This window comes from Oryctolagus cuniculus, chromosome 3, assembly GCF_964237555.1.
Source record: "Oryctolagus cuniculus chromosome 3, mOryCun1.1, whole genome shotgun sequence".
Classification (NCBI taxonomy): Eukaryota; Metazoa; Chordata; class Mammalia; order Lagomorpha; family Leporidae; genus Oryctolagus; species Oryctolagus cuniculus.
Genome location: NC_091434.1, coordinates 115,809,388 through 115,835,570, shown reverse-complemented (window position 1 = coordinate 115,835,570; position 26,183 = coordinate 115,809,388). Strand labels below are relative to the sequence as shown.

Sequence of the window (26,183 nt, the reverse complement as noted above, 5' to 3'; positions counted from 1 at the left end):
AATAAATCATTTAAAAAAAAGATGTACCCCTGTAACCCAGCCATTCATTTACCCTCTCCAGAGGCAACCAGTGTAACCAGCTGCTTGAATCTTTTAAGAAATATTTTATTAGTATATAAGCAGGTAAATATAAATTGTTTCATAGGTGTATATATGTACCATTCCTTTATATAGACATTGAAAGCATGCCATGCTCATGGTTTTGTGCCTTCCCCCCACCTAACAGTAGATATTAAAAATCATTAAAAGAGCTGCTTTAATCATGTATTTTTTTTTAAAAAAAAAAGATTTATTTATTTATTTGAAAGTCCAAGTTACACAGAGGAGAGGCAGAGAGAGAGAGGTCTTCCATTGATGGTTCACTCCCCAGTTGGTCGCAACAGCCAGAACTGTGCCGATCTGAAGCCAGGAGCCAGGAGCTTCTTCTGGGTCTCCCACACGGGTACAGGGGCCCAAGGACTTGGGCCATTTTCTACTGCTTTCCCAGGCCATAGCAGGGAGCTGGATCAGAAGTGGAGCAGCCGGGTCTCGAACCGGCACCTATATGGGATGCCGGTGCTTCAGGCCAGGGTGTTAACCCACTGTGCCACAGCACTGGCCCCAAATCATGTATTTTCAAAACAACAATTTAGTATTCTGTTATGCAGCTTCACCTACTTTAGATGTTAAAATGTGAGTTTATTTATTAAAGAGAGAGAGAAAGAGGGAGAGACAGAGAAGTCTTTCACTCCAAAAATGGCTGCAGCAAGCTGGAGCTGGCTCGATCCAAAGACAGGAGCCAGGAGTTTCTTGCAGGTCTTTCATGGGGGTAAGGGGACCCAAGCACTTGGGCCATCCACCACTGCTTTCCCAGGCCATAGCAGAGCGCTGGCTAAGAAGACAAGCAGCCAGGACATGAACTGGCACCCATATGGGATGCTGGTGCCACAGGCGGAGACTTAGCCTGCTGTGCCACAGTGCTGGCCCCAAAATGTGTTTCTTTAAAGTTTCTTATAAAAGAAGATTCTCATTATCTGCTTCAGAAAAAGGTTTATTCAAGAAGTTAAGACATTTTAACTCCGTCCCTGTTAATAGCCACAATAGGTATCTCATAGCAACTCTGTTTATATTGCCTTGCTAGCAAAAGGCACTCACTGTCAGCATTACTCTTGGGTTTCCAAATACTTGCTGCTGTGATTTTTTTTTAAGTATTTAATTTTTTTCCTTTAATTTAATGAATGCATTTTTTCATAGTTACAACTTTAGGAATATAGTGGTTCTTTCCCCCTTAACCCCCACCCCTCAGCTCCCTTCCCACCTGCCTTTCCCTCTCCCATCTCCTTTTTCATTATGGTTCATTTTTAGTATGACTTTAAATACAGAGGACCAACTCCATGCTAAGCATATACTTCAACAATTTGTACCCATGCACACACACAACATATGGAGTACAGTTTGGGAGAAAATTTGCAGTCAGTTTTCATATTACAGTTCATTAGGGACAGAGGTCCTAAATGGGGAGCAAGTGCACAGTGACTTCTGTTGTTCCTTTAACAATTAACACTCTTTTTTATGACATCAATCATCATCCGAGGCTTTTGCCATGAGCTGCCAAGGCTATGGAAGCCTTTTGTGACCATAGATTGTCGGTATTTGGACATGGTCAGAAGCAAAGTGGATGTTCTCTCCTCCTTTCAGAGAGAGTGTATCCTTCTTTGATGACCCTTTCTTTCCTCTGAGGTCTCACACTTTCTATGCCTGAGATGCTCCCACAGGCCTTTCAGCCCGACCAGGGAGCTGCTGTGATTTAAAAAACCCTTGCCAGCAGAGGGTGTCCACAGAGTCTGGCTTTGACCTTTCCATGCTATTGGCCACTACCACCTCATTTTCCTACTTCCATTTCTTTCTTAGTTTACAACCAAATCCAATAGGCTTGGCCGCCTATAAGAGGGGTACAGGTGTGAGGCTGAGGGAAGGAAAATTTAAGAGCTCCCTGTTCTGTACTGCTGAGCCCTTGGCAATGATGCCTCCAATCTCTCTTGCAGCTGAAAAGTCACAGTGAGAAGCTGGACAAAGAGCAAGAAGCCCTCGAGAAGGTAGAATCCAAAGCTGATCCAAGGTAAGAAAGTCATTTTGTCAGGGTCTAGTGGTCTAATTTATTTGAACAACCAAAACTCATGGGTTCTTCAGTACCATGCAAGTCCTCTGAATTCAGGTGCCTGTCCAGAAGGCCTGTTGTTGCTCAGGCTCCTGTCTGGACTGTGCTGGGTGGGCCATCTTTCTTCCAGCTCCTCTTATGATCTTATTTTGATCCAAGACAGTTGCTGTGGTTTGTTTGGTTTGGTTTTTTCCCAAGTAAAGTTTTCTGTCATTACAGGAGAAGAAGCACGTGATGCCTTTTTCAGCTCCACACTGTTTGGGTGGTAGAATTTCTTAGGTTTTATTCATTTGAATGCGATTATGGCATCACAAAGAGTATCAGATGGGGCCAGCACTGTGGCACAGGGGGTTAAACCACTGTCTGCAGTGCTGGTGTCCCTAATGGGCATCAGTTGTAGTCCCAGGTGCTCCACTTTCAATCCAGCTCCCTGCTAATGAGCCTGGAAAAGCAGCGAAAGATGGCCCAAGTCCTTGGGCCCATGTAAGCATATGGGAGACCTGAAAGAAGCTCCTGGCTCCTGATTTCTGCCTGTTCCAATCCTGGCCATTGCACCTATCTGGGGAGTGAACCAGCAAATGAAGATTCATATTCATTCATTCATTCTCTCTCTCTCTCTTTGCCTGCCTCTGCCTCTCTGTAACTCTACAGTTCAAATAAATAAGTAAATCATTTTAGTGATTTATTTTATTTATTTGAAAGGCAGAGTTACAGAGAGAGGTAGAGTCAGAGAGAGAGGTCTTCCATCTGCTGGTTCACTCCCCAGATGGCTGCAAGGGCTGGAGCTGCGTCGATATGAAGCCAGGAGCCAGGAGCTTCCTCTGGGTCTCCAACATGGGTGTAGGGGCCCAAGGACTTGGGCCATCTTCCACTACATTCCCAGGCCATAGCAGAGAGCTGGATCGAAAGAGGAGCAGCTGGGACTAGAACCAGTGCCCACATGGAATGCTGGCACTGCAGGCCAGGGCGTTAACCCCACTGCACCACAGCACCAGCTCCAGTAAATAAATCTTAATAAAAGAAAAAAAAAAAGAGTATCAGTCACAGGATGAGAAGTTCTAGTTTAATGGCATTCTTAGCCAAAAAGTTCTCACAGATCACTTGCCTGTATAATTAGAAGAAACTGATTTTTCTTGGCATGGAGCAAAGTGCTATTGGATATTCGACATTTTTGTTTTCAGATGAGTGCTTTTAATGGTTTTAAGCAGTTTGTTTCTTTTTTAGAATGGATATAAGAAACAATGTCAGTACTGTATATTTGCAGCATAAAGTTGAATCATTGCTATTGTTAAATACATCCAGTACCACTGAACTCACTGTTTCTACTGTTGGTGTTTTAATTCTGGGATCCATATGTGTGTTTGGATCCAGTCTGATAATTTTGGGCTTATAAGTGAATAATGATGTCAGTTAAATGAGAGACAGTTTGTGGAGAACCCATTAGATTGTCTTGGGGAAGACAGAGGAAATGAAAAAGGGAGTCCTTTGTTAGCTTTGGACCTGGCTTTAGCTGAGATTCATAAAATCATCGTGGCCTGCCCTATGTCATTTTTTTTTTTTTGGTCTTTTCAGTATTCTGCAGAACTTGAGAGCACTTGTGGCCATGAATGAAAACCTGAAAATTCAGGAACAGGAGTTTAAGGCGCATTGTCGAGTAAGTGTTGTTTGGTGTTGGCTGACAAACCAGGACTCTTGTAAAATCTTCTGGTGCCCCTCTCTCGTCCTCATGTGGCATCCTGTCCAAGAATAGTTTACAAAATAGATTCTCAAGCAAGTTAGGGATCCATCAACTGATAGGTTATGTGTATAGGTCATTTAAGGTTAACAGAACACTAGGTTAGCACCCTCCAAGGATACAAGAGTGAGTTAGATTAGTAACTGTGCCTAAGCCTGAAATTGAGAGCACAGTCTGTAATACACAGTGTTATCTAACTTACAAATGTGTTTGACAGAAACAAAGTGTGTGTTTTTTTTTTAAATACATCATATTTGGTTGATAGGTGGCCTTTATGAAAAAAATAACATCTTACAAAGCCAAGGTTGTTCTGCAAACCTAGGATGTCTGTGTACAAGCCCTGGCTCACCTGGCAGCTTGTAGTGATGCAGGCATGTGTCACTCCACAGAAAGCAGGAAATGAGGCCTGTGGAGTTCTTTGAGAGCTTTGGGGAGGGAAGGCCACACCCACCCAGGAGCCATCAGAAAGCTGGATCTTAAGGGTGAGGCAGGAGGACAAGTAGAGAAAGGACCAGGTGAGGCAGGGCTACAGGTAAGGTGGACAGGTGGATGAGGCTGAGGCCTACTGAAAAGAAGAAGCAGGCAGGGCTGATTGGCAGCAGGCTTTAAACACCTGGGGCATTTTCCTAGCCCGTTGATTGTGTCCAGTTCATCAGCCCTTTAGAGTGGCAAATTCTGATTTAGCTATAGCTGCTTGGGTATTGCTGGAAAGAATTTTCCTAAGCGGAAGATCAGAGTTCTGGACAGTAGTTCCTAATGGGAATTTTGTGCTAGCATTAAACTCATGAAATATGAAAATAAGACTTCTGGATCAAATAATACTTAAATAATTGCATTCACATTGCTTGTCCAAGTTGTGTAAATGCTCCTATTGCTTTTAAAGGAGGAGATGACACGGCTGCAGCAAGAAATTGAAAAACTGAAAGCTGAGAGAGCACCTGGTAGTGACGAAAAGGTAAAGGCCCTGAGCTAATTCTTCAGACTGTCCACTGCTGTTATGACCCAGACTGTGGGTGCCAGTATGGTGCCTGCAAGGACTGGTTGGTTTACCGAACCTGATCCTGTAATTACAAGTATTTCTCTCTCAGCTGCTTTCCTCCTGTGATTTGCTTAGTTTCCACTCATGTCTTTTGGTTCTTATGAGGGGTAAGAGGCAGCAGTGCTGTGTAAGGAGCAGCCTGAGACAATTAACTGCCAGATTATACAACCCTGTCCTATTCTTCCTCCCTTTAGGGAAGAGTTGTTTCCAGGAGACACCTGACCTCTGTTTCCCAATTATTTCCTTTTTCTTTATATAAATATTTATTTATTTATTTGGAAGAGTAACAGAGAGAGGTCTTCCATCCACTGGTTCACTCCCCAAATTGTTGCGATGGCCAGCCCTTGGCCAATCTGAAGCCAGGAGCCAAGAGCTTCTTCTGGGTCTCCTACGTGGGTACAGGGGCCCAAGGACTTGGGCCATCTTCTACCGCTTTCCTGGGCTATAGTAGGAAGCTGGATCAGAAGTGGAGTAGCTAGTACTCAAACTGGCATCAATAAATATAGGATGCGGCCGGCGCCGCGGCTCAATAGGCTAATCCTCCGCCTGAGGCACTGGCACACTGGGTTCTAGTCCCGGTCAGGGTGCCGGATTCTGTCCCGGTTGCCCCTCTTCCAGGCCAGCTCTCTGCTGTGGCCAGGGAGTGCAGTGGAGGATGGGCCAAGTGCTTGGGCCCTGCACCCCATGGGAGACCAGGAGAAGCACCTGGCTCCTGGCTTCGGATCAGTGTGGTGCGCCGGCCGCGGCAGCCACTGGGGGGTGAACCTGTGGCAAAAGGAAGACCTTTCTGTCTCTCTCTCTCACTGTCCACTCTGCCTGTCTAAATAAATAAATAAATAAATAAATAAATAAATAAATAAATAAATAAATAAATAAATAAATAAATAAATAAATGTAGGATGCCTGCACTGTAGGCAGCAGCTCTAACTGATACACCACAGCACTGACCCTACCACTTAGCTACTCTTGGATTTTTTTCTGTTCGCCCATTTCAGCCTCTTTCATGCCAACTTGGGGGCATACCCCACTCCCAAAAGGCAGCAACAAACATGAAAAAGGAAAGCAGTGCTGGCTTTAAAGTCAGAGCTCTGGGACTGCAGGAGCATTCTGGGTTTAAGGCTCTGACCAGCTGGTTGTCTCAACAAAAGACTTTACTTCCAGGGAGCTAGCACAGATTTCCACTAAGCCTTGAGTTTAAAAAAAAAAAAAAAACACAGGAAAATAGTTTCTTTAGCTTAACAAGATTGTAGGTGTCCCTTTGTTTTTCCCTTCTCACACTTCATCCATTTCCTGAGGGTTCCTATGCTTAGGATATGAGAGCTGCAGGTGTCCTGATAGCCAGCTCGTTGATTGTGTCTTCTCTCTTGTGAAAATGGGGACGTAAGGCTCAGGGAGGGGAAGAGACTTGTGCACAGCTAGCCAGCACCAGAGGCTGTGTGCCCCGCACTCTTCACTGGACTGTGCTCTTGGCTGCCAGCAGGAAGATACAGACCTTGAGGGTCCTCCTCACTCTCACAACTGGTGATGTCATTTGAGCCAGGTCACACAGCTCCACATGCATGAGGGGCCTGGCATGGGTAAACTGCAGAGTCCAGGAATGCAGCATTGTCTTGGGATCATCGGCACATGCCTGCCTTTTCATTTGTTTCTACAACTTTGAGGCTCAAATCCTCAGCTCTGGCAGCCTTAGTTTACATAAATCTCAGACCTTCTTGATCACATTTCTCAGCACATCTTTTAGAGGGAGTCTTACTATCAAAATGAGTTACAGTTTTGTTAGTGTACAACTGACAGATGTTTAAGAACATATTAAAACCTAGGGCTCAGGAATGGGTGTTATGGCACAACAGTTAAAGCTTCCGCTTGGGATACCTGTATCCCATGTTTGAGAGCTGAGGTTTGAGTCTTGCCTCTGCTTGCCATCCAGCGGCTGTGCACCCTGGGAGGCAGAAGGTGATTGTTCAAGTACTTGAGTCCCTGCCAGCCGTTTGGGAGACCCAGATGGGGTTTTTGGGTCTTGGCTTTGGCCTGGCCTCTGCCCAATTGTTACAAGCATTTGAGAAGTGAATCAGTAGGTCGAAGAGCTGTATCTGTGTCAGTCTCTCTTTATTCTTTCAAATAAAGGAAAATACATAATTTAAAAATAAATGTAATCTGGTGGTCATATAATGGTCATTTCCTTTCTATCCTCTCTTCAGACATGCATGAGCATTGAGGTATATCTTAGCTCCACTGCTATGCCCGCCCATCCCTGCCCACTTCTTACACATAGATTCTCAGCTTTGTCGCATGCCCCTAAGACAGGAAAAGAGTTTATTCTTTCTCCATCATTTCAGACCCCCTCCAGTGGAGAGCCACCTGGTGCCTTGACCCACGTGATGACTCACAACGTAAGTACCTAACCATTCCCAGGTCTGGCATCTTCTGAGAGTGTGGCAGCAAACTTTGCACTCTCCTATGTAGTGGTCTCTTGCGCCTGCGTTAAGGTTCTAGGTGACTACCTCTACATCTGCTGGGCTCAGGGCCACTGTCCCTCTTTACTCAGCCCCTCAGATGGAGTCAGAGTCTCACCAGGTAGATCCCTGAAGATCACCATCCTAGTAGGTATTTTGTCCTCTTGGCAGAATCTCAGGTGAGAAGGGGAGAAAGGGGATGGGCCTGTGTTGGCAGCACATGCTGCTCATGACCCATAGGCTCTGAGGGGTTAGGTGGTGTCTGCTGTACAATAGGGTCAGCAAGCTATTTCAGCAAAGTGGCCAGGCAGCAAATATGTTCAGCTTTGTGCTCCAACTCTGCAGCTGTCACCATAGTCAGTTTGGAAATGACTGGGGCTTGCTGTGTTCCATTAAAACTTTATGTAGAAAAAGAAGCAGAGATGGAACTCTTAGGTCACAGGCTGTGGTTCACTGGCCACTGCTCTGAGTTAAATCAGTGTTCCTGGCACTCCAGCAAACCTCTAGGAGAAGTAGGAAAGGAAGAGGATATAGAGAAGAAAGGCAAGGAAACTTTGTACATTGCCTTCTTTAAGAATTCTGCTTCCCTATAACCTATGAAAATGAGCTTTGAGACTGCTCCAGTGGAATCCATTGGAGTTTGCCTAAAGCTTAGCTCTGGGGAGGGGAAGAGAGAAATAGAGAAAGTGTGTGTGTACACGCATGTACCTCTGGCCTCTTGTCATGTCTGTTACTTCATGAGGTTCAAGCTGGGGCTAGTTTCTTTCTGTTCTCCATAGCAGTATGGTGGAAGTGTTCTGTATCTGCACTTTCCAGTTGCACTAGCCACTAGCTGCTACCAAGTATTTGAAATTTGGCTGTTGCAACTGAGAAATTGAGTTTTGTTTGGATTTTAAATTTAATTAGGCACATGTGGCTAGTGTCTGTTAGACTGAATGGTTTAGCTTTAAATAGGAACATTGAAAAGAACAACATCCTCTCCAAATAGGCTGAGAATGTCTGTTTTTGGTGGTGGTGATGTGTATGTGTGTAAGTAGCGAATGGCACATAGATCTGGGCATGTGCATCCAGAAGAATGGAGAGTTGTTGAATGATGTGAATGGGTGTCAAGGGTTTCATGTGAAATAGGACCCAGACCCTGAATTTTGGAAAAAGAAATTTGAGTGCTCAGACTTGGGGAGTTATGATAAAAATACATTCAACTTCCAAAGACTGCATCAAAGGAGGAAAGCTTTCTATTCCTAGATAATTGTGGCCTCTTCCTATTTTTAGGAGGACCTAGACAGACGGTACAACATGGAGAAAGAGAAGCTGTACAAGATCCGATTACTACAGGTGAGCAATATCCTGCAACAGAACCAGAACATCTCAGTGTATAAGAACTAAAGACTAGGCAAACCTACTATTTGCTAGTCTTCTCCCTGGCTGTAACTCAGTGATTTAAGATGTTAGTAATAATGGGCCACATTCAACCCCCATCACCCATGTAAGTTGATCCTCACCCAAGATGGAGAGTATGCATTATTGGCTGCATTTTCTATAAGAGGAAATTGGTACAAATTGGTTGGTTAAGTACCTACCTTAATGTCAAGCATCTGCTAAATGCTAGAATTCAAGGTCTAGTGTTCTTGTCTAGTACTTGACCTCTGAAATCAACTGTCCATGTATACAGCTCTTGCATTTGGTAACCAGAGTGAGAGCAGCATCAAAAATGGGGGAGATAGGCTTTAAAGTCAGCTCTAAAACTAAATTCATGTAGAGTCAAAATCAGATTTTGAAATCTCTTGAATTGCAAGGATCTGGCTTGTGGAAGCTCAAAAGCCCAGAGTTACTGTGCACTGCACCCTGGCTTAGCCCTCTGTGTTCCTGGGGAGGGGAAGACCAGGGCTGCAGGGGCCCATGAAAGCCTGTTATCCTTTCTGCGGCTCTTACTTACTTTGATGAAATATGTGGTTAAATTCATAATGAGTCACGCTTATCCTTGATACAAGGACACTGTACTGATTTTTAAGGAGGCACAGAAATACGAGACAAATTAGGACAATGCAGCTGTATATTTGCTAATGTTTTGACTGTTCAGCTAGCATTAGGTGCTCGAAATAGTAATGGGAGAACCCAAGCCCTGGGAGTTGGCTGGCTATTTGAGAACCAGGATATGTATATATATGTCAAACTACTCAGAAGGCATATACAAATCACCTAATACAGGCAGCTTCAGACTTGATAAGGGAAGTCTGTAGTAAAACCAGTAGCTTCCTGAGGGTTTGCTTTAGGTACTGCCTGACAGGGCAGACATGGAAAGAAATGAATTGGCTGTACCAAATGATATTTAGTGTCAGGTATGTGGAAAAGGAATCACAGATAATGGTTAAATTTTACACAAAGGTGAGTATTTGTGGTTTTTATTAAGAAAGAAGAGACAAGGTTAAAGGCAAAAACGGAAGTATGAGTAGGAGTATTGATGATACATTTATTTTTTAAAGATCTATTAAGTTATTTGAAAGAGTTACACACGGGGGCGGGGGGAGGAGAGAGAGGTCTTCCACCCACTGGTTCCCTTCCCACTTGGCTGCAATGGCTGGAGCTGAGCCGATCCAAAGCCGGGAGCCTCCTTCAGTTTCCCACGTGGGTACAGGGGCCCAAGGATTTGTTCCATCCTCCACTGCTTTCCCCAGCCATTGCAGAGAGCTGGATTAGAAGTGGAGCAGGTGGGATTCGAATCGGCACCCACATGGGATGCTAGCACTGCAGGTGGCAGCCTTACCTGCTCCGCCACAGTGCCAACCGCAGTATTTTGGAGCTTTTAAAACTTTGTCCAATGAGTGATTGGCTGTCGAATCTGACTCTGACTAGAGAGGGTGCTGATAAGGAGCCAGTAGATATGGAAGGTTAAAAATACAGTGAATGAGTATATCTTAAGATTCCTGGAAAGAAAAGGAATTAAAGTGTGAGTACCTGTGGGGACACAGTCTTGACTTAAAGTAGAAATACATCCTTTCCTCTAACCAGTTGCAGAGGCCCTGTTTTGGGTTTGGGAAGCTTGTATTTCCCCAGTGAGGTAGGCATCCACTTCTGTTGCTGTGGATTAAGCAGCTGGGAGAGCCCGAGGGCACACAGGAAAGGCAGCAGAGAGGCCCTCAGCCCTGAGACCATGACCGTGTGGTGGGAGCAGTATGAGCGCTGAGCTGCTCGATTCTGTGGTGGCTGCCCCTGTGCCACAGCATATCACACTGCCACCCACGCACTGTCAGTAGGGCAGTTTCTCCAGCCCATGGAGAAAATGACTATGAAATTATTGTGTGAAGCCAGCAGAAAGGCCTAAGTTCTTGTCATCTAAGAAGCATTCCACTTATTGGCAGTCCCTAGGAAGCTGGCTACTCTAGAGTTCTTTGGGGCATGGTAGCCTGGTTCTGGCCTTAACCATAGAAGCCCTTCCCATCCAGGATTTTCTGTCCTGATCCATTCACCTGATGCCTTCTGTGGTTCAGTTCACAGCCATACCTCTTCCTATTTATTGGAAACTGTGAAAGTCAATCAGAAACTGAGATGAGGACCTCAAGCCAATGACAGAATACTCTGCCTGCATTCCAGGATATGTGATTGGGGGCTCTTCAGAAATACATAAGGCCTTTTACCAAATAGTGTTGTCCTTTTGCATTTAGGCTCGAAGAAATCGAGAAATAGCCATATTGCATCGGAAGATCGATGAAGTGCCCAGCCGAGCCGAGCTAATACAGTATCAGAAGAGATTTATTGAACTCTACCGCCAGAGTAGGTGCATCACCAACACACAAGCTCTGGAGGCTGGGGAGGGGTTCTGTCCCACTTCAGCATGGTAGAGCTTGCAGCAGAGCACGTTTCATAAATGCCACCCCCAGCGAGGGCTCTGCTTCATCACCACTGTGCTGCTCTCACCACCCTCTGTGTGGAAAGCCAGTTGAGCTCTTATTAAGAGGAGTGCCTTGAGGCAGCCGCTTCTTGTGTGGATCATCATGAATTCATCTTTTCTACAAACTCTGGTCCCTACTACATCATATTCACCCAGTAATCCAGGGCCCAGGAAGTTTCCAAGCCTAAATTGAGGCCATTACTGCATCATAGTTCCACCAAATGGGAGCAGTGCTGCAGGTCTGCTGTGGTCAAGTCCCTCACTTATTCATCTGATTCTATCACTTGTCTCTCAGCTTACAACTCTTCAGATCTACTGAATCTATGCCTAAGACCCTCCCCAAATGAGTGGCCTGCCTGGGAGCCCTTATTCAACCTGCATCCACCATGAGCTTTGGCATCTTAGCCTTGACTCCTGTTACATGTGCCTGGATCCCCTTCTCTCTTGTTAGGCAAAATCCTTTAATCTTAAGGCCCAACTTAGATTCTGTAAACCCACACTGGGCCCCTACCCTAGGCAAGAACTAATCCTCCTCCTCAAGGCTCCCTCTCATGTTTTCCCATAATTCTTCAAATTCAACAGGTCCAAAACTATGTTCATCCTCCCTATCTTGTTTCCTGTAGTGAATCCTGAACCATGCTGTTCACCAATCCTCTTGGTAACTTGCAGGTCCATTTCTCTGTATTGCTGTTGTAGCCTTCTCTCATCATTGCCTTCTCTTCACTCTTGCCTGAGAGATCTTTCTCAAACATAAGTTTGATCATTTTACATCTTTGCTCTAAAAGCTTTAAATAAAAGTCAAAAAAAAAACTATTGAATTAATGAATATAAATTTCCAAAGTACGGCTTATGGATTACAATGGCTTCCCTCCCCTTTCCCACTCCCTCTCCCCTTCCATTCACATCAAGATTCATTTTCGATTCTCTTAATATACAGAAGATCAAAAGATTTCAACAGTTTGCTCCCACACAGAAACAAAGTGAAAAATAATAGATGATTTTTTAAATGATGATGAAATCAGATCAGACCTTCAATAGTTTCTTGTTAGGTAATCTTTGGAATCCCAGTTATACTGTACAGAGTTTAGGGGACTGGCAGTGCCATTTCACCTTCCAGCTTCCCTCCTCCCATCACTCAGTGGCCCACTTCTTCGGTGCAGCAGCATCTCAGCATCCTCCTCGGTTGTGACCTTAGGCCTTGGCCTCTCAGGCATCCTTCCTGGTTCAGGCTCACGCACTGTGCCTCGTTTAGTGAGGAGTCCAGGTCCTCCTCTTCTCATGTCCTGCCTCACTAACCTAAGATTTCAGTCAGTCCTCGTGTTGGACTCAGGTGACTGCAAGTCTCAGCAGTGACAGTTTTCAGCCAAAAGTAGTTTCTGCCTTAAGCTAAATCTTTCCCTTTAATTTTCTACTCCTTCCTGCTCAAAAGCTTTTAGCAATGATAGTATCTTGCGTCAATATATTTCACAGAAAGAATTTCCCACATGCTGAAGTCATTTGGGTTTTACACCAAACACTTTGAACAGTCTCACCAAAATGCATACAAACATCTGCAATCCTCACCCATTTCTCAAGCCAGACAGGAACAGGTGACTGATTCTTTTATGATGGTGATGTTCAACTTTGACCACACATAGTCATCACCTGGGTCCCAACTACAGACATGCTCTTAATTGGTCCTGAGACATTCAGAAGCATCCCATGTGATTGTGCACTGTGGGGCTTCCACAGCAAGGCAGCAGTATGCCCGGAGAAAGGGTGCCTAGGTCCTTTGTTACCTCCTCTTAGTCATGTGCTTGTTTCTTTGCATTTACAGTTTCAGCAGTGCACAAAGAAACCAAGCAGTTCTTCACTTTGTATAATACCCTGGATGACAAAAAGGTTTATTTGGAAAAAGAGGTAAGAACATATAAGAAAGTAACTTAATCAAATGAGCAGTTAGCAGTGCACTGGCTCCAGGAAGCTCAGATACTTAATGTCTGGGATGGATGCCTTTGGCTTAAATGGAAAGCATGCTTTTGATTATATGCCGGGTGCTAGGATACAAAGTCAGACAGCAAAGATGCCTTGGAGCACTTGCTCTCTGGGGTTAACGCACATTTGTACCCTGAGAAAAATGCCATGATAAAAAAACAGAAAAGGGAGCTGGGGTTTAAAAGAAGGGAAATGGTGTTGTTTACATGGAGAAAATAACAATTTAATTGTCAATGGCAGACATAGACATGAATTGAAAGGATTATTAAATTCAGGGTGGGGTGAAAAAGACTTAATATGGATACTGGAACCACCCATTCATGATACAGGGCACAGTGTGCAGTGAAGGAGAAAGAGCTCAGGTTTTGGAGCCAACAGGTTTGGGATTTAGCTTGCTTCATTTTTGTCACCTGCAAAGTAGGGATACCTGATCATGTTGATCATGAAGACAGAATGAGAAAATGTAGAGTTCCTCGCACATGGGGGATTTGCAATATGTAGGCATTCTACTTATTCCCTCACCTGAGGTTGATAGAATTTTTCATTTTCTCATCACCTGTGGCCTGCACTAATTACCACTTTAATGAGAATGGTACAGATGTATCATCTACCTGAACCCAAATCAAAACTTCTATTGCTGCTTCTATTAAATCAGAAAAATCTCTGTACTCCTAGAGGAAGGATTGAGTTTTGTGTTCCTGGGTATCCAGGGACTTAGGCACATACTGGGAACTTGATAAATGGTTGACTAAACAACTGCATTTGCTGGGGTTTGCATCATACCTGGGAATAGTTCTGCCCCACACGTTAGCCTTGAGGCCTCCCTACCTGACAAGGGGAAGACTTGCCAGCCCTGGCTTGGAAATGGACCAGTCTCTTCTCAGAAGGCCTTAAACCCATTGGCTTTCCTTGCTCAATGCTGATTAGAGTAGGTTGAGGGAAGACTGGGCTTTTTAATTCCAAGTCATGGTAGCACAATTACAGCTTCACATTTGAATAAATTATATATTCCTAATGATTCATGCTTGTGACATTTTAGCTTTAAAGCCCAGCTTTGGAGTGTGAATGACTAAAATGTCATTTCCATGCTGCAGACATGATAATTGCTTAGTGCCGAACCCCAGGTTGAACGACTAGTTCACAGCCAGAAACAAGACGCAGGTTTCTAGACTGTCACTCAGAGCCCTTTGCAGGACTTCCTTGTTTGGACAGATAGAGTGTCCTGCTGTGGGTCTAAGGCAGTTTCCATGGGAATGGGGCTTTGAGTGATGCATATCCTGGGAGACTGTCAGAGCCACCCAGAGCTGGCTGCATGGGGAAGGAGTAGCATGAGCACTGCAGTCTCACTCCCCACTCTGACTCCCCCCTGAGCTGATGGTCCTGAAGCAAGATAGAAAGGTGATGCAGGGGCAGCTTCCTCATAGCCCTGAGTTAGCATAGCATCTTCTCAGCTCAGACTGTGGTCCCTCCGAGAGCCCTTTTCCTACATGTTCCTGGGGTAACATGCCGTAGGAAGAGGATTCTATGAGCAATGGGTTCTGTTACTCTTTGTATTTTTCATCTGTTATAAGCAAGGTATGTGTTCTTTGTGAAGCAGTGTCCAGGGACCAGGCCAGCTTTTAGTACTTGGGTCAGTATGGTATCTTTGTCTTTTCCTCACAGTTTTTGTGTTGTTTTTTCCCCTTCCCCAGATTAGCCTGCTAAACTCAATTCATGAGAACTTCTCACAGTAAGTACTATTTATCTGACCTGCCTCCTGTAAATACCCTGTCACCCTGAACTTCATATTCGGCCCACCTCTTACATCCACAGCACTGTTGAGAAAGGTGTATGCAAGACTAATGGCTGGGTGTTGATGCTTGCTGTTTCACTTTTTCTGTTCAGTGGACGTGGATCTTGGTTTGCACTGTTCCCTGAGTTCCTGCAAAAATAGAGATATCACAGTGAATTTTTGGTATAAAAACAGCAAGACAGGCCGGCGCCGCGGCTCACTAGGCTAATCCTCCGCCTAGCAGCGCCAGCACACCGGGTTCTAGTCCCGGTCGGGGTGCCGGATTCTGTCCCGGTTGCCCCTCTTCCAGGCCAGCTCTCTGCTGTGGCCAGGGAGTGCAGTGGAGGATGGCCCAGGTGCTTGGGCCTGCACCCGCATGGGAGACCAGGAAAAGCACCTGGCTCCTGCCATCAGATCAGCGCGGTGCGCCGGCCGCAGCGGCCATTGGAGGGTGAACCAACGGCAAAGGAAGACCTTTCTGTCTCTGTCTCTCACTGTCCACTCTGCCTGTCAGGAAAAAAAAAAAAAAAAAAAACAAACCCACCAAGACAGAGCTTAGGAAAAAAGTTAACTTTCAAATTATTCAGCCATGCCTACCTATTGTAATCTCTTTATATATTTTTTCTCAGTAAAGTCAGTAATACTGGTTAGCTTTAAGTATATAGATATGCTTTAAATTTTAGATAATCTGCATAATCTTTTAAAGTATTTTTAAAAAATCTTATGGCAGATTTTTAATGTGCATCTTCTAAACTACCTTGTTCAGATAGGTATTTTTTTTCCCAAATATTGGATGGCAAGACACACCTGTACCCAGACATACCAGCCCAGTAACCCCTCACCATCAAGGCTCATTCCCTGCGTGGTAGACTTCATGTATCCTCTACCACCTGCCAGGGTTCATTAGGGATCTGTGCTAGACAGGAAGACTGAGATCTTAATTACAGACTCTAGATTTTAAGCTGCTTTTGTAATACAAGCCAGGGATGGGGAGGAACCACAGCTCCCTATTAAGATTGATTCAATTGACTTACAGCCTTGTGACATTTCTAAAAATGAGAGATCCCATGGTTGGAGCATTTCAGTGAGGATCTGTGCTATCAGCCGTTCCCTTGGGAGAGGTTCCAGCCCTTGTGTATGAGTCTTATCTGGTCCTCCTGGCACCCTTTGCCCCATGGGGATGGAGAAGAGGACTGTGAGGACATCGCAGGAAATATCAGAGTATGTCTAGACATATTGAGCAGCATCTCCCTGTCTTGTAGATTCTTAAAAACCAAATTGAATCCATTTCTTAATACACATTGTAATTCAAAGTCAGTAATGTTTTTGTTACTTTTAGTCACTTTTATATTACTTCAAGGAAATATACATTAGTTAAGAAAATTGTAGGGGGAGTATGAGGCTAATTTGATGTCTTCCATGGGAGTTGTCTGGGATCCTCCAGGGCCACATGAGACCCTGGGCCTTGCAGAGGTCCATTTGCTTCTTGAGCATAATCTGGGTACAAAGTCACCTCCTTGTTGTCTCCCCCTTCCTCAGAGTGGGTGTGCTAGTTGTACCTCTGCTGATTTTTCTTTCAGAGCCATGGCCTCACCTGCTGCCCGGGACCAGTTTTTACGTCAGATGGAACAGATTGTAGAAGGAATTAAGCAAAGCAGAATGAAGGTCAGATGGCTTCTCTTCTGTGGTGTGGCATGGGCTTTTCTGGTGGAAATGGGGAAGGTGTCTTCCTGTAATTGTGGGAGCGTACCCTGCATCAGTAGTTGAGAGGCCGAGCACTGTGCTAGTCCTGGTAGAGGGCCTCTTGAGTGCTGCTACCCCCATTTTACAGATGAAGGAACTGCCTCTGCCCAGAGGGCACCTCTCTTGCCCAGTATTACCTTGACTCCTTTACAGTTTTCAGAACCAAGTATTCCTGTGCCTGAGGCCAGAATATAAACACAGGAAAGGATGAATTGCTTATAGGTCCCATGATAAAAAAATAACCTTCAAGCTAGCCATAACCTCATCTCACAGGATGAACTATGGGTAAAGAAACTTCAGATTCCCTCCCCTATAGAAATAGCAGTCTCTCTAGTTAGAGGTTCAAAAATATTTACAAGTATCACTAGTGACAAGTGATTTCTCAGACTTTTCAGCCTCAAAAATGAGAGCAAATATAAGCCAACACTTAACTGCATGTTCACTCACCTAAGGCAGGAGAAAACAGAGTCCCTTTATGATGTGAGACAGAGAATGTGGCTGAACAGCTCAGGTCTTGGTGTGGAGGCAGTGTTTCCCTACCAGTGCTCCTCCTCAGGGAGTTGTTTTTGCCTACAGAACTATAGGAATTGTTGGGAAGTTTTCCCCTTTGGCTTCCTTTTCCTGTTTTCCAGAAGCTCCATTCCTAGCAGAAGAAATGGACCTAACTCCTTTGTTCTTTCCAGACTGTCCCAGACTTCATGCTAGCACTGCAGTGCTAGCAGGGGAAGGAAGCTGCTACTGTTTCCTTCTGCCCATGGGACTCACGGCAGTGCAGGCTTTCTCGGGATTGCCCCACTGGTTACCGTAGCACCTGACCCACGATGCACACTCAGTAACTATTTGTCGAATGAGTGAATTTATTCAGTGGACTCTCAGCAGTTCTCAAAGAAGATTCCAGATAGGGTTGATTGGCACTCTGAATGGAATTCGTCTCCTGCTCTCATAATCAGCAGATTCAGAATGTCACGGAACAGAATAGCATTGGGCACGGTGGTAGGATATGTGTTTATGTCTCATGTAGGTATATGAGTAAACTGTGAGTCACATATTGGCAGGCACTGTGACCTTACTCAGAGGAGCTAACGCCTCTGAAATTCTGTGAGTGCTTGGCAAAAGCTTTCAGTAGTTACTGTCCCAGTGTGTGAAGAGGTGATAAGAAGGAGCAGGAATGGTGTAAACAGGGAAAGGACACTGAGAAGGGAGTGAAAATGAAACAGACCTGAGAGTAAGCTCTGGCTTGTAAGAGTGGGTGCCACTGCCTCATTTGTTTAGGATGTTGTTACTGAGTAGCTCATGTAAGCCAAATGACACTTCTTCCACTTAAACGTTTAACATCACATTTCTCAGGTTGAAACCTGGGATATAGGTGATGCAATCCCTTTTATACAGCCAAGGGCCCTATTGTTGAACAACCTTGAGTAACCTGTCCATGATCTGCAGTGATGGCAGAGCAAGGATTAGAACTCAAGCTCCTACCATTTCTAGATCACCACTCTACCTCCCATGGTGAGACCTGGATAAATCCATAATTAAATTGCAACCCATTGTCTCATCACTAGGACATAATCAGTCATGACCCACGATAGAGTTGCCTGCTGTGGTAAGGGGGGTGGGTGGTGGTCCCTAGCTGTGAGGTACTACGTAGCACAGCAGAAAAAGTGGTGGCTTTGGGAAGTGGGACCTGAAGAGGGAAAAGCAGTGGGAGTTGTGGTGGGTTGGTGCTAGATCCAGACAGGCAGCATCAGGGGGTTCTATCTACAGCAGGCAGGACTGACTACCAACCCAGCACTCTGGGACATGGGCCAGTGCCCTCCTATTCTCAGAGGGGATACTCACGTGTGCAAGACCTAGGTACAGGCAAGTTAACCACACTCAAGACCCAGCACAGTCTGTGTGCAGACCTGTGGAAAGAGGAGGCACAGCCTAGGGACTCAGAAACTAAATACAAGGTCAGGATTGAACTAGGCAAATAAACCCCCATGCACAATGGGCCTTCCCCTGAAGAACAGCAGGGTAAGACTTGGGGATTCCAGCTTATATTTCACCTACAAAGTACACAAAGGTCCATGGTGTGCAGAGAATAAAGTGCAGCCAGTTCATCTGTAACTTACTAAATTTAAAATCCCCTCCAAGTGTGACTGGAAATTCATGTTCAGACTTTTGTGAAGCCAGCACAAAGCATCACTCAAGGTGTCAGTCAACTAGCACTGGGTTTGTACTGTAACTCTTTCTTGTCCTCACTTCCTGAGTGGCCTGTGCTATAGATTTATCTTGTAAAAACACACTGCATACCTCTGGCAGCTCTCTCAGGTGTCACCTCCTCAGGGAACCCTCCTTGACCTTTATTCTGAAGAGGCTGTGCAGTCCTCTCAATCACTTAATCTTGTTTCACTTTTGCAAAGGGAATGTTAGTGTTGTATCTGTTTCTTGGGGAGCTTGTTTAGGGGCAGTCTCTGTAGAATACACACTCAGAGCAAGGACTTTGCCTGATTTCCCTACCACATTTGAGTACTCATTAGGTATTCAGCCAGTATCTGTTGAATGAAGAAACTTTTAGGTACCTTAATAAAATCTCTTTATAGCAAAGTCTAGCCTCTATTTATGAGCTCATAAAACTGGAAGCACCCTAGAAAGATGAGTAAGTAATAAGTGATATTGTATAGTTTTAACATAATTGTAGAAAGTTCATAAAGAGATCCAAGATGTTGGAACAGGGAAGGAGCTTACTGCTAAAAAATTGGAGAGAGTGCAGTCTCAGGGAAGAGTTAGGGAGAAAACAGCAGAGAAAACTCCACACAAATTAGAGGGACACCGTGTACATACGTGGAGGATGTGGATGCACACAACTCAGGACCCCAGCAGCCAAGAGCTGCAGCATCAGCTCTGGAGAGTGAGGTAAGACCAGTGTGGAGCACCACAAGCTACTGGCGATAAAGCTGCAGAAAAAGCCTGGCAAGAGTCCATCTTGGAGCCCTGTGGGGAACAGTGCCAAACTAGAGGTGGAAACAAAAGGGGCATGTTTCTCCCCAGTCGCCCAGCACTGGCGTCCTGTAACAAGCAGAGAGAGGGCGGGTTCCATTTTGGACATACATAACAGCTGTACCAGCACCTGTCTGTGCATCCAGCAACCATCTGAGCTGAGATGCCCGAGTCTGGCTGAGATAACTCATGACTGCGCAACACTGTGGTGAGGGCTTAGGGTATGCCTGGGTCATTAAGCAGTCACTGTGGGCCTCCCTATGTGCTCGGGGCTCCCTGATTTCCCTGGTAGGGTCATTGCTGCGATTCATACTTACATTGAGGACTGCACAGATCCTTTGTATGGTTCTTGTGGTAGCGCAGATGAATATTGTACACACTGGAGCAACTGCCCAGGCACTAGTCTCCTTTGAGGAGGGGAAGTGAGTGAGAGACTACACCAACAGAACAGAACAAACCTCCTCGCTGATAAAACAAAATAGGTGTCATCTTGGACACTCCCTTTACCCTGGAGCAGTGAACAGAGTTCCCTGGCCATACCCACCGCATGCCTCTGCGTATTCAATGAAAAGGCAGACACTCCACTAAGCCACAGAAGCTAATCCAAAGATAGGGCAAAAATAAAGAAACCAACAAGTATCTTCATAAATGCTGAATAATAAAAGAAAAAAGACAGCATGATGCCCCTAAAATAATACAACACTTGAATACTGAATGTGAAGAGACTTAAGAAATGCCAGAAATGGAATTCTAGAAATTGATCATAGGATTACTTAAATTAAAAAAAAAATCCATACATGACATGAAAGAAAATTACTCCTATGAAAATGATATCTTGGAAATGAATTCAATAGAACAAATAAAAACTGCAGTGGAAAGTCTTAAAAACTCAGTGAGGCAGAGAAAGAATATCCAAGTTAGAAGACTAATTGCTAGAAATTTTACAGTCAGATAAAAAGTTAGAAAACTAAAAAACAGTATTGGAGATCTATGGGATACTATCAAATAATCCAACATATGGGTCTTAGGAGTTCCTGAATGCATGGAAAGAGAAAATGGATTAGAAAGCCTTTTTAGTGAAATAATTAAAACTTCACTAATTTGGAGAAAGAAAGGGATGTCAAAGTACAGGAAGCCCTTAGAAGATCTCCTAATAGACATGACCAGTAAAGATCTTCACCACAACACATTGTAGTCAAACTCTCCAAGTAAAAGAAAAGATTCTAAAATGTGCACGAGCATCCTATTGAATGGAGAAAAGTTGGAAGCATTCCCACTGAGATCTGGTACAAGACAGGGATGCCCATTCTCACCATTGCTATTCAATATAGTACTGGAAGTTTTAGCCAGAGCCGTTAGGCAAATAAATAAAGGAATACAAATTGGGAAGGAGGAAGCCAAACTCCCTATTTGCAAATGACATGATTCTATATAGAACAGATCCATAAGACTCCACTAAGAAACTATTGGCCCTAATAGAAGAGGATGGTAAAGTGGCAGGATATAAAATCAACACACAAAAACCAACAGCAATATACACAGACAATGCCATGGCTGAGAAAGCACTTCTAAGGTAAATCCCATTCACAATAGCTACCAAAAAAAAAATATCAAATACCTTGGAATAAATTTAACCAAGGATGTCAAAGATATCTATGATGAGAATTACCAAACATTAAATAGAAAAAGATACAAAAAAAGGAAAAATATTCCATATTATCAAACATCCATACTGCTGAAAGCACTTTATAGATCAATGCAATACCAACGAAAATACCAAGGATATTCTTCTCAGACATAGAAAAAAATGATGCTGAAATTCATATCGAAACACAGTAGACCTGGAATAGCTAAAGCAATCTTATACAACAAAAATAAAGGTGGAGGCATCACAATACTAGATTTCAAGACATAACATGGGTCAGTTATAATCAAAATAGCCTGGTACTGGTACAAAAACAGATGTATAGACCAATAGAACAGAATAGAAATTCCAGAAATGAATCCAAGTATCTACAAGCAACTTGTCTTTGTCAAAGGCGCTAAAGTCAACCCATGTAACAAGGAAAGTCTCTTCAACCAGTGGTGCTGGGAAAACTGGATCTCCACATACAGAAGTATGAAGCAAGACCCTTACCTTAAACAAAAATCCACTCAAAGTGGATTAAAGGCCTAAATCTATGACCCAATACCATCAAATTATTGGAGAACATTGGGAAAGCCCGGCAAGACATTGGTATGAGCAAAGAATTCTTGGAAAAGACCCCAGAGGCTCATGCAGTCAAAGCCACAATTGATAAATGGAATTACATCAAATTACGAAGCTTCTGTACTACAAAAGAAACTCAGCTAAATGAAGAGGCAACTGACAGAATGGAAAAATTATTTGCAAACTTGCAACTGATAAAAGAGATCAAGAAACTCAACAAAACAAACAACCCAGTTAAGAAATAGGCAAAAGACTTGAAAAATGCCTGTTTAAGAGGAAGTCCAAATGGCCGACAGGTGAAAAAATTCTTAGGATCATTAGCCATTAGAAAAATGCAAATCAAAACCACAATGAAGTTTCGCTCACCCGTTATAATTGCTTTCATTCAGAAATCAATAAACGATCAATGCTGACAGTGATGTGGAGAAAAAGATACCCTAATCTATTGTTGGTTGGAATGTAAACTTGTAACAACCGCTGTGGATGACAGTATGGAGATACCTCAGAAATCTGAATATAGACATACCATATCACCCAGCCAACCCACTGCTGGGAATTTACCCAAGGGAAGTGAAATCAGCATATGAAAGAGTTATCTGTACCTGTGTTTATTGCAGCTCAATTCACAATTATGGAATTAACCCAAATGCCCATCAACTGAAGACAGGATAAGGAAATTATGGGGATATGTATACCATGTAATACTACACTATTGTGAAAAAAAAAACAAAACACGTTTTTGTTGCAATAAAATGAATAAAACTGGAAATCATACTGAAATAAGCCAGTCCCAAAAGGACAAATACCGTGTTCTCCCTGACCAGTGATAATAAAGTACCTAAAAAGCAATCTATAAAGTGACACTTTGAGAAGCAATTACCTTGAACAGCCATTGTCTCAACTGTTGAGGAACAGTTTTTCTTTTTTCTATACTATTTTTTGAATTCTTTACTCAACAGAGTTAATCATGTGTATATAAAGTTAATTGAAAATAGATCTTAGTAAAAAAAGAATGGGAATAGGTGAGAGGAGGAAGAGGGGTGGAGAGTGGGTAGGAGGGCATGTGGGAAGAATCACCATGTTCCTAAAGATGTCATTATGAAATGTATGAAGTTTGTATTCCTTAAATAAAAGGTTTTTTGGGGGGGAAAAAGCCAGAGTGCGCATTCATCATTATTTAAGTCTATGATGCAAATTACAATAGTAAAACTCAGATAAGCACACTATTATATCAAAGAAAGACCAGATCGTATGGGTAATTAGAAACTTTTTCAAGTAAGAGTCTACTAATTCGTCATTTTTCTTATTCATGATTACCCAAATCAGTTTAGTTAGGAAATAAATCTGCATAAAAAGTCATTCTTATACCTCAAAAAAATTTCATAACATAGAAATACTTCCAAGAAGTGAAAAGAGAATACACAACACAATCCTGCTGTATGATCAGTTATTTAAATCAAGGTTTCTTAACCTCAACAAAGTTAACATTCTGAACCAGATAGTTATTTTGTGGTGACCATCCTGTGTGTGCATTGTGTGTGTGCTATCCCCCGTGATAGCAGTAGCACCTTGTCACCACATGTTCTCTCAGAACAGAATAGCCTCAGCTGAGATTCACCGTCCTGTTATTGTAAAACTAGTGACAAAGAAAATGGAACCTGTTTATGCCCAATGATAGAATTGCTGAATAAATTATAGACCCTCCATGTAATATGCAAATAAATGAACCAATCGCCAAAACCGTATAGGGAGTAGATGTTCACCCTAGCAGTTAAGACACCATATCTCACATCAAAGTCTGTGGTTTCCATTCCCAACTCCAGCTCCTGGTTGCACCTTCTAACCAATGCAGACACTGAGAAAGAAGAGGTATTGGCTCAGCTAATTGAGTTATTTCCTCCCATAAAGGAGACCTGGGTTGAGTACCCAGTTCCATCCCTGCCCTAGCCATTGTGCATATTTAGGGAGCCCACCACCCTGTATGTATGTATGTGTGTGTATTTCTCTATCTGTCCTTTCTCTCTGCCTCTCAAATGAGTTTAATTTTTAAATTTTGTATAGAAGGAAAATACTGAAAGGAATCCATGAAAATTTTAGTAATGTTATCTGTAGGATATTGCTAGCAGCCCTTGGTCAGAGCATGCTTTTTCATCACCATTTCCCAAAATTTTTCAGATGGAAAAGAAGAAGCAAGAAAACAAAATGCGAAGAGACCAGTTGAACGACCAGTACTTAGAACTGTTAGAAAAACAGAGGCTTTACTTTAAGACTGTGAAAGAGTTTAAAGAGGTAAGAGGAAGGTTGGTCAGAGCATCTTAAGGCTAAAGGCAGATGCAGATGCATCCCAAAATGAGCCTTTAAAATATGGGTAATTGTTTTTTCCCTCTGGTCTGTGATGGGAATTTCCAGGTTGTTAGTATGGTATCCAGGTGGGTGAAGATTGCCTTGTTCCATAGCCTATCATGATGCTGTGGTTCAGTGTTCTATGAGATGTCACAGCTTTGTGTTCATTTTCCTAATAGATAGTAAGCACATTTAACTCTCAGAGTAGTTCCATTAATCCATGTGAAGAGCCACCTGGAAACAGCACTTGTTACAGATTCAGGTATAGAATCTTCCTTCTGTTAGTCTTAGGATGAGGAGGGACCTTGTAAAACTGGTGGAAACAGAACTTAGGATTTAAAGCCAAGCCTGCAACACAATCCAAACTTTACCACTTGGCAGTTGTGTACTTCATAGAGTCACTTAAACCCTCCAAGTCTTAGATTTTTCTACTGATGGCTTCTTTGGAGTCAGATGAGAGAAATCATCCCTTTAGCACCGTGTCTGGCACCTGTTAAAATCCAGCACTCCACTGAATGTTTTGTCCCTGTTTGTTCTCTGGATTTGGGCTGGGTTAGTATCTGCCCTTTTCTGAAGAGATTTTCCAGAAAAGAGATTTTATTTTGTCCCTTTCCAGGGTCTCTGCAGCTTTATAAATTCTTTCCCCATCCTAATCTAAGTTCGTGTGGTTTTCATTGATTTAGAAACTACTTAACATTTAGAGGAGTTAAATGTGATAGTTTTCAGGTATTTGTTTTACAGAAAAAATTTAGTCCTTCTATGCCAATAATTATTTATTTTTAGGCTTTTCTTTCCCTCTTTCCCTTCTCTGCTTCTCCGCCTTGTGATTTAGTTTTTGGGAGGCACGTCCCCGAATCCCTCATCCTTACAAAATGTTCTACCAGCTGCTCCTGTGCCCTAGGCATACACCAGGTTGTAAGACAGACCTGGCCCTTCTCTTCAAGGGGCTTGCATTGTGGTAGGAGGAGGCACACAATAAGCTGAGAAAACAAACTTCAGTGAACAAGTCATAAAAAATAAGAAATGGCGATTTTAAACTTTTCTGTGTGATGGAACGTGTCTAGATGGTGTGGTCAGGGAAGTTGTCCATGGGGTGAGCAGGATTTAGTCATGGAGACTCACAGTTGAAGGCACTGAGGCTGGGCAGTCCTGGGAGGGGCAAGGGAGGTGCTCTGTCTGGAAACCCTTTTGTGAAGAGCAGAGATATGTGACTGAAGTTTCAGAAGAGCCAGCAAGTGAGTGAGCAGGCAACAAAAAGATCCCACTGCTCCCCTCCTTGGCTCTTTATGCCCCTTTAATCTAAATAACAAAGAGCAGTCCCCAAGGAGAAGAATCAACTTTTTTAAATGCTGCTTGGACTTTCCATGACTGACCTTTTGACAATAAGGAAACAAACTGATTAAGTTGAGGAGGGAAAGTCTAAGCTGTCAAAATCAAAGCAAATAAAAGTGAAGTGGCAAAACTTCCTGTGCTGCAGGCACTCAAGGCTGAGAGCTCAGGAGGACCCCTGGAGGAAACGGTTCCTTCCCATGTATTCACTGTCACGCTCCCTCTGTTCCTGCTTTCTGCTAGCACAGTTAATCTACGTCCTCTTGACGAGACCATGCTCCTAGACCAGATACTTGCCTGTGCCCAAGTTTTCTTTAGTAAAGCAAGGTTAGGAAAAAAGGGGGTTATCATATTCTTAAGTATTTCATTCAAATATATATCATCTTTTTCAAAAATAGCATTTCTTGTGTTTAAATGGCCTTTCTCTTATAACAGTGGTGGTAGCCTTTAAGTAAATACACACACAGAATCTCACACCTTTTTCCCACAAGTTTCAGCTTCTTTTACGGGTTGAGGGGGTGGCCAGGGTAGTTTGCCTACCACTCCCCAATCTCTACCCCATACCACCAGCCAGAGTAACTT

General features: G+C 43.5%; 1 protein-coding gene across 2 annotated transcripts in view; it reads left to right on the top strand.

The window, feature by feature from the left end:
- Nucleotides 1-26,183, top strand: part of CCDC93 (coiled-coil domain containing 93) — a 104,057-nt gene that overhangs the window by 72,540 nt on the left and 5,334 nt on the right. For both annotated transcript variants that reach the window (XM_017342634.3, NM_001171023.1), the window contains 10 exon segments: nucleotides 2,025-2,098; nucleotides 3,710-3,791; nucleotides 4,756-4,827; nucleotides 7,248-7,301; nucleotides 8,637-8,699; nucleotides 11,027-11,135; nucleotides 13,070-13,152; nucleotides 14,919-14,956; nucleotides 16,579-16,663; nucleotides 24,105-24,218. In XM_017342634.3, the coding sequence (XP_017198123.3) occupies nucleotides 2,025-2,098; nucleotides 3,710-3,791; nucleotides 4,756-4,827; nucleotides 7,248-7,301; nucleotides 8,637-8,699; nucleotides 11,027-11,135; nucleotides 13,070-13,152; nucleotides 14,919-14,956; nucleotides 16,579-16,663; nucleotides 24,105-24,218 (774 nt within the window).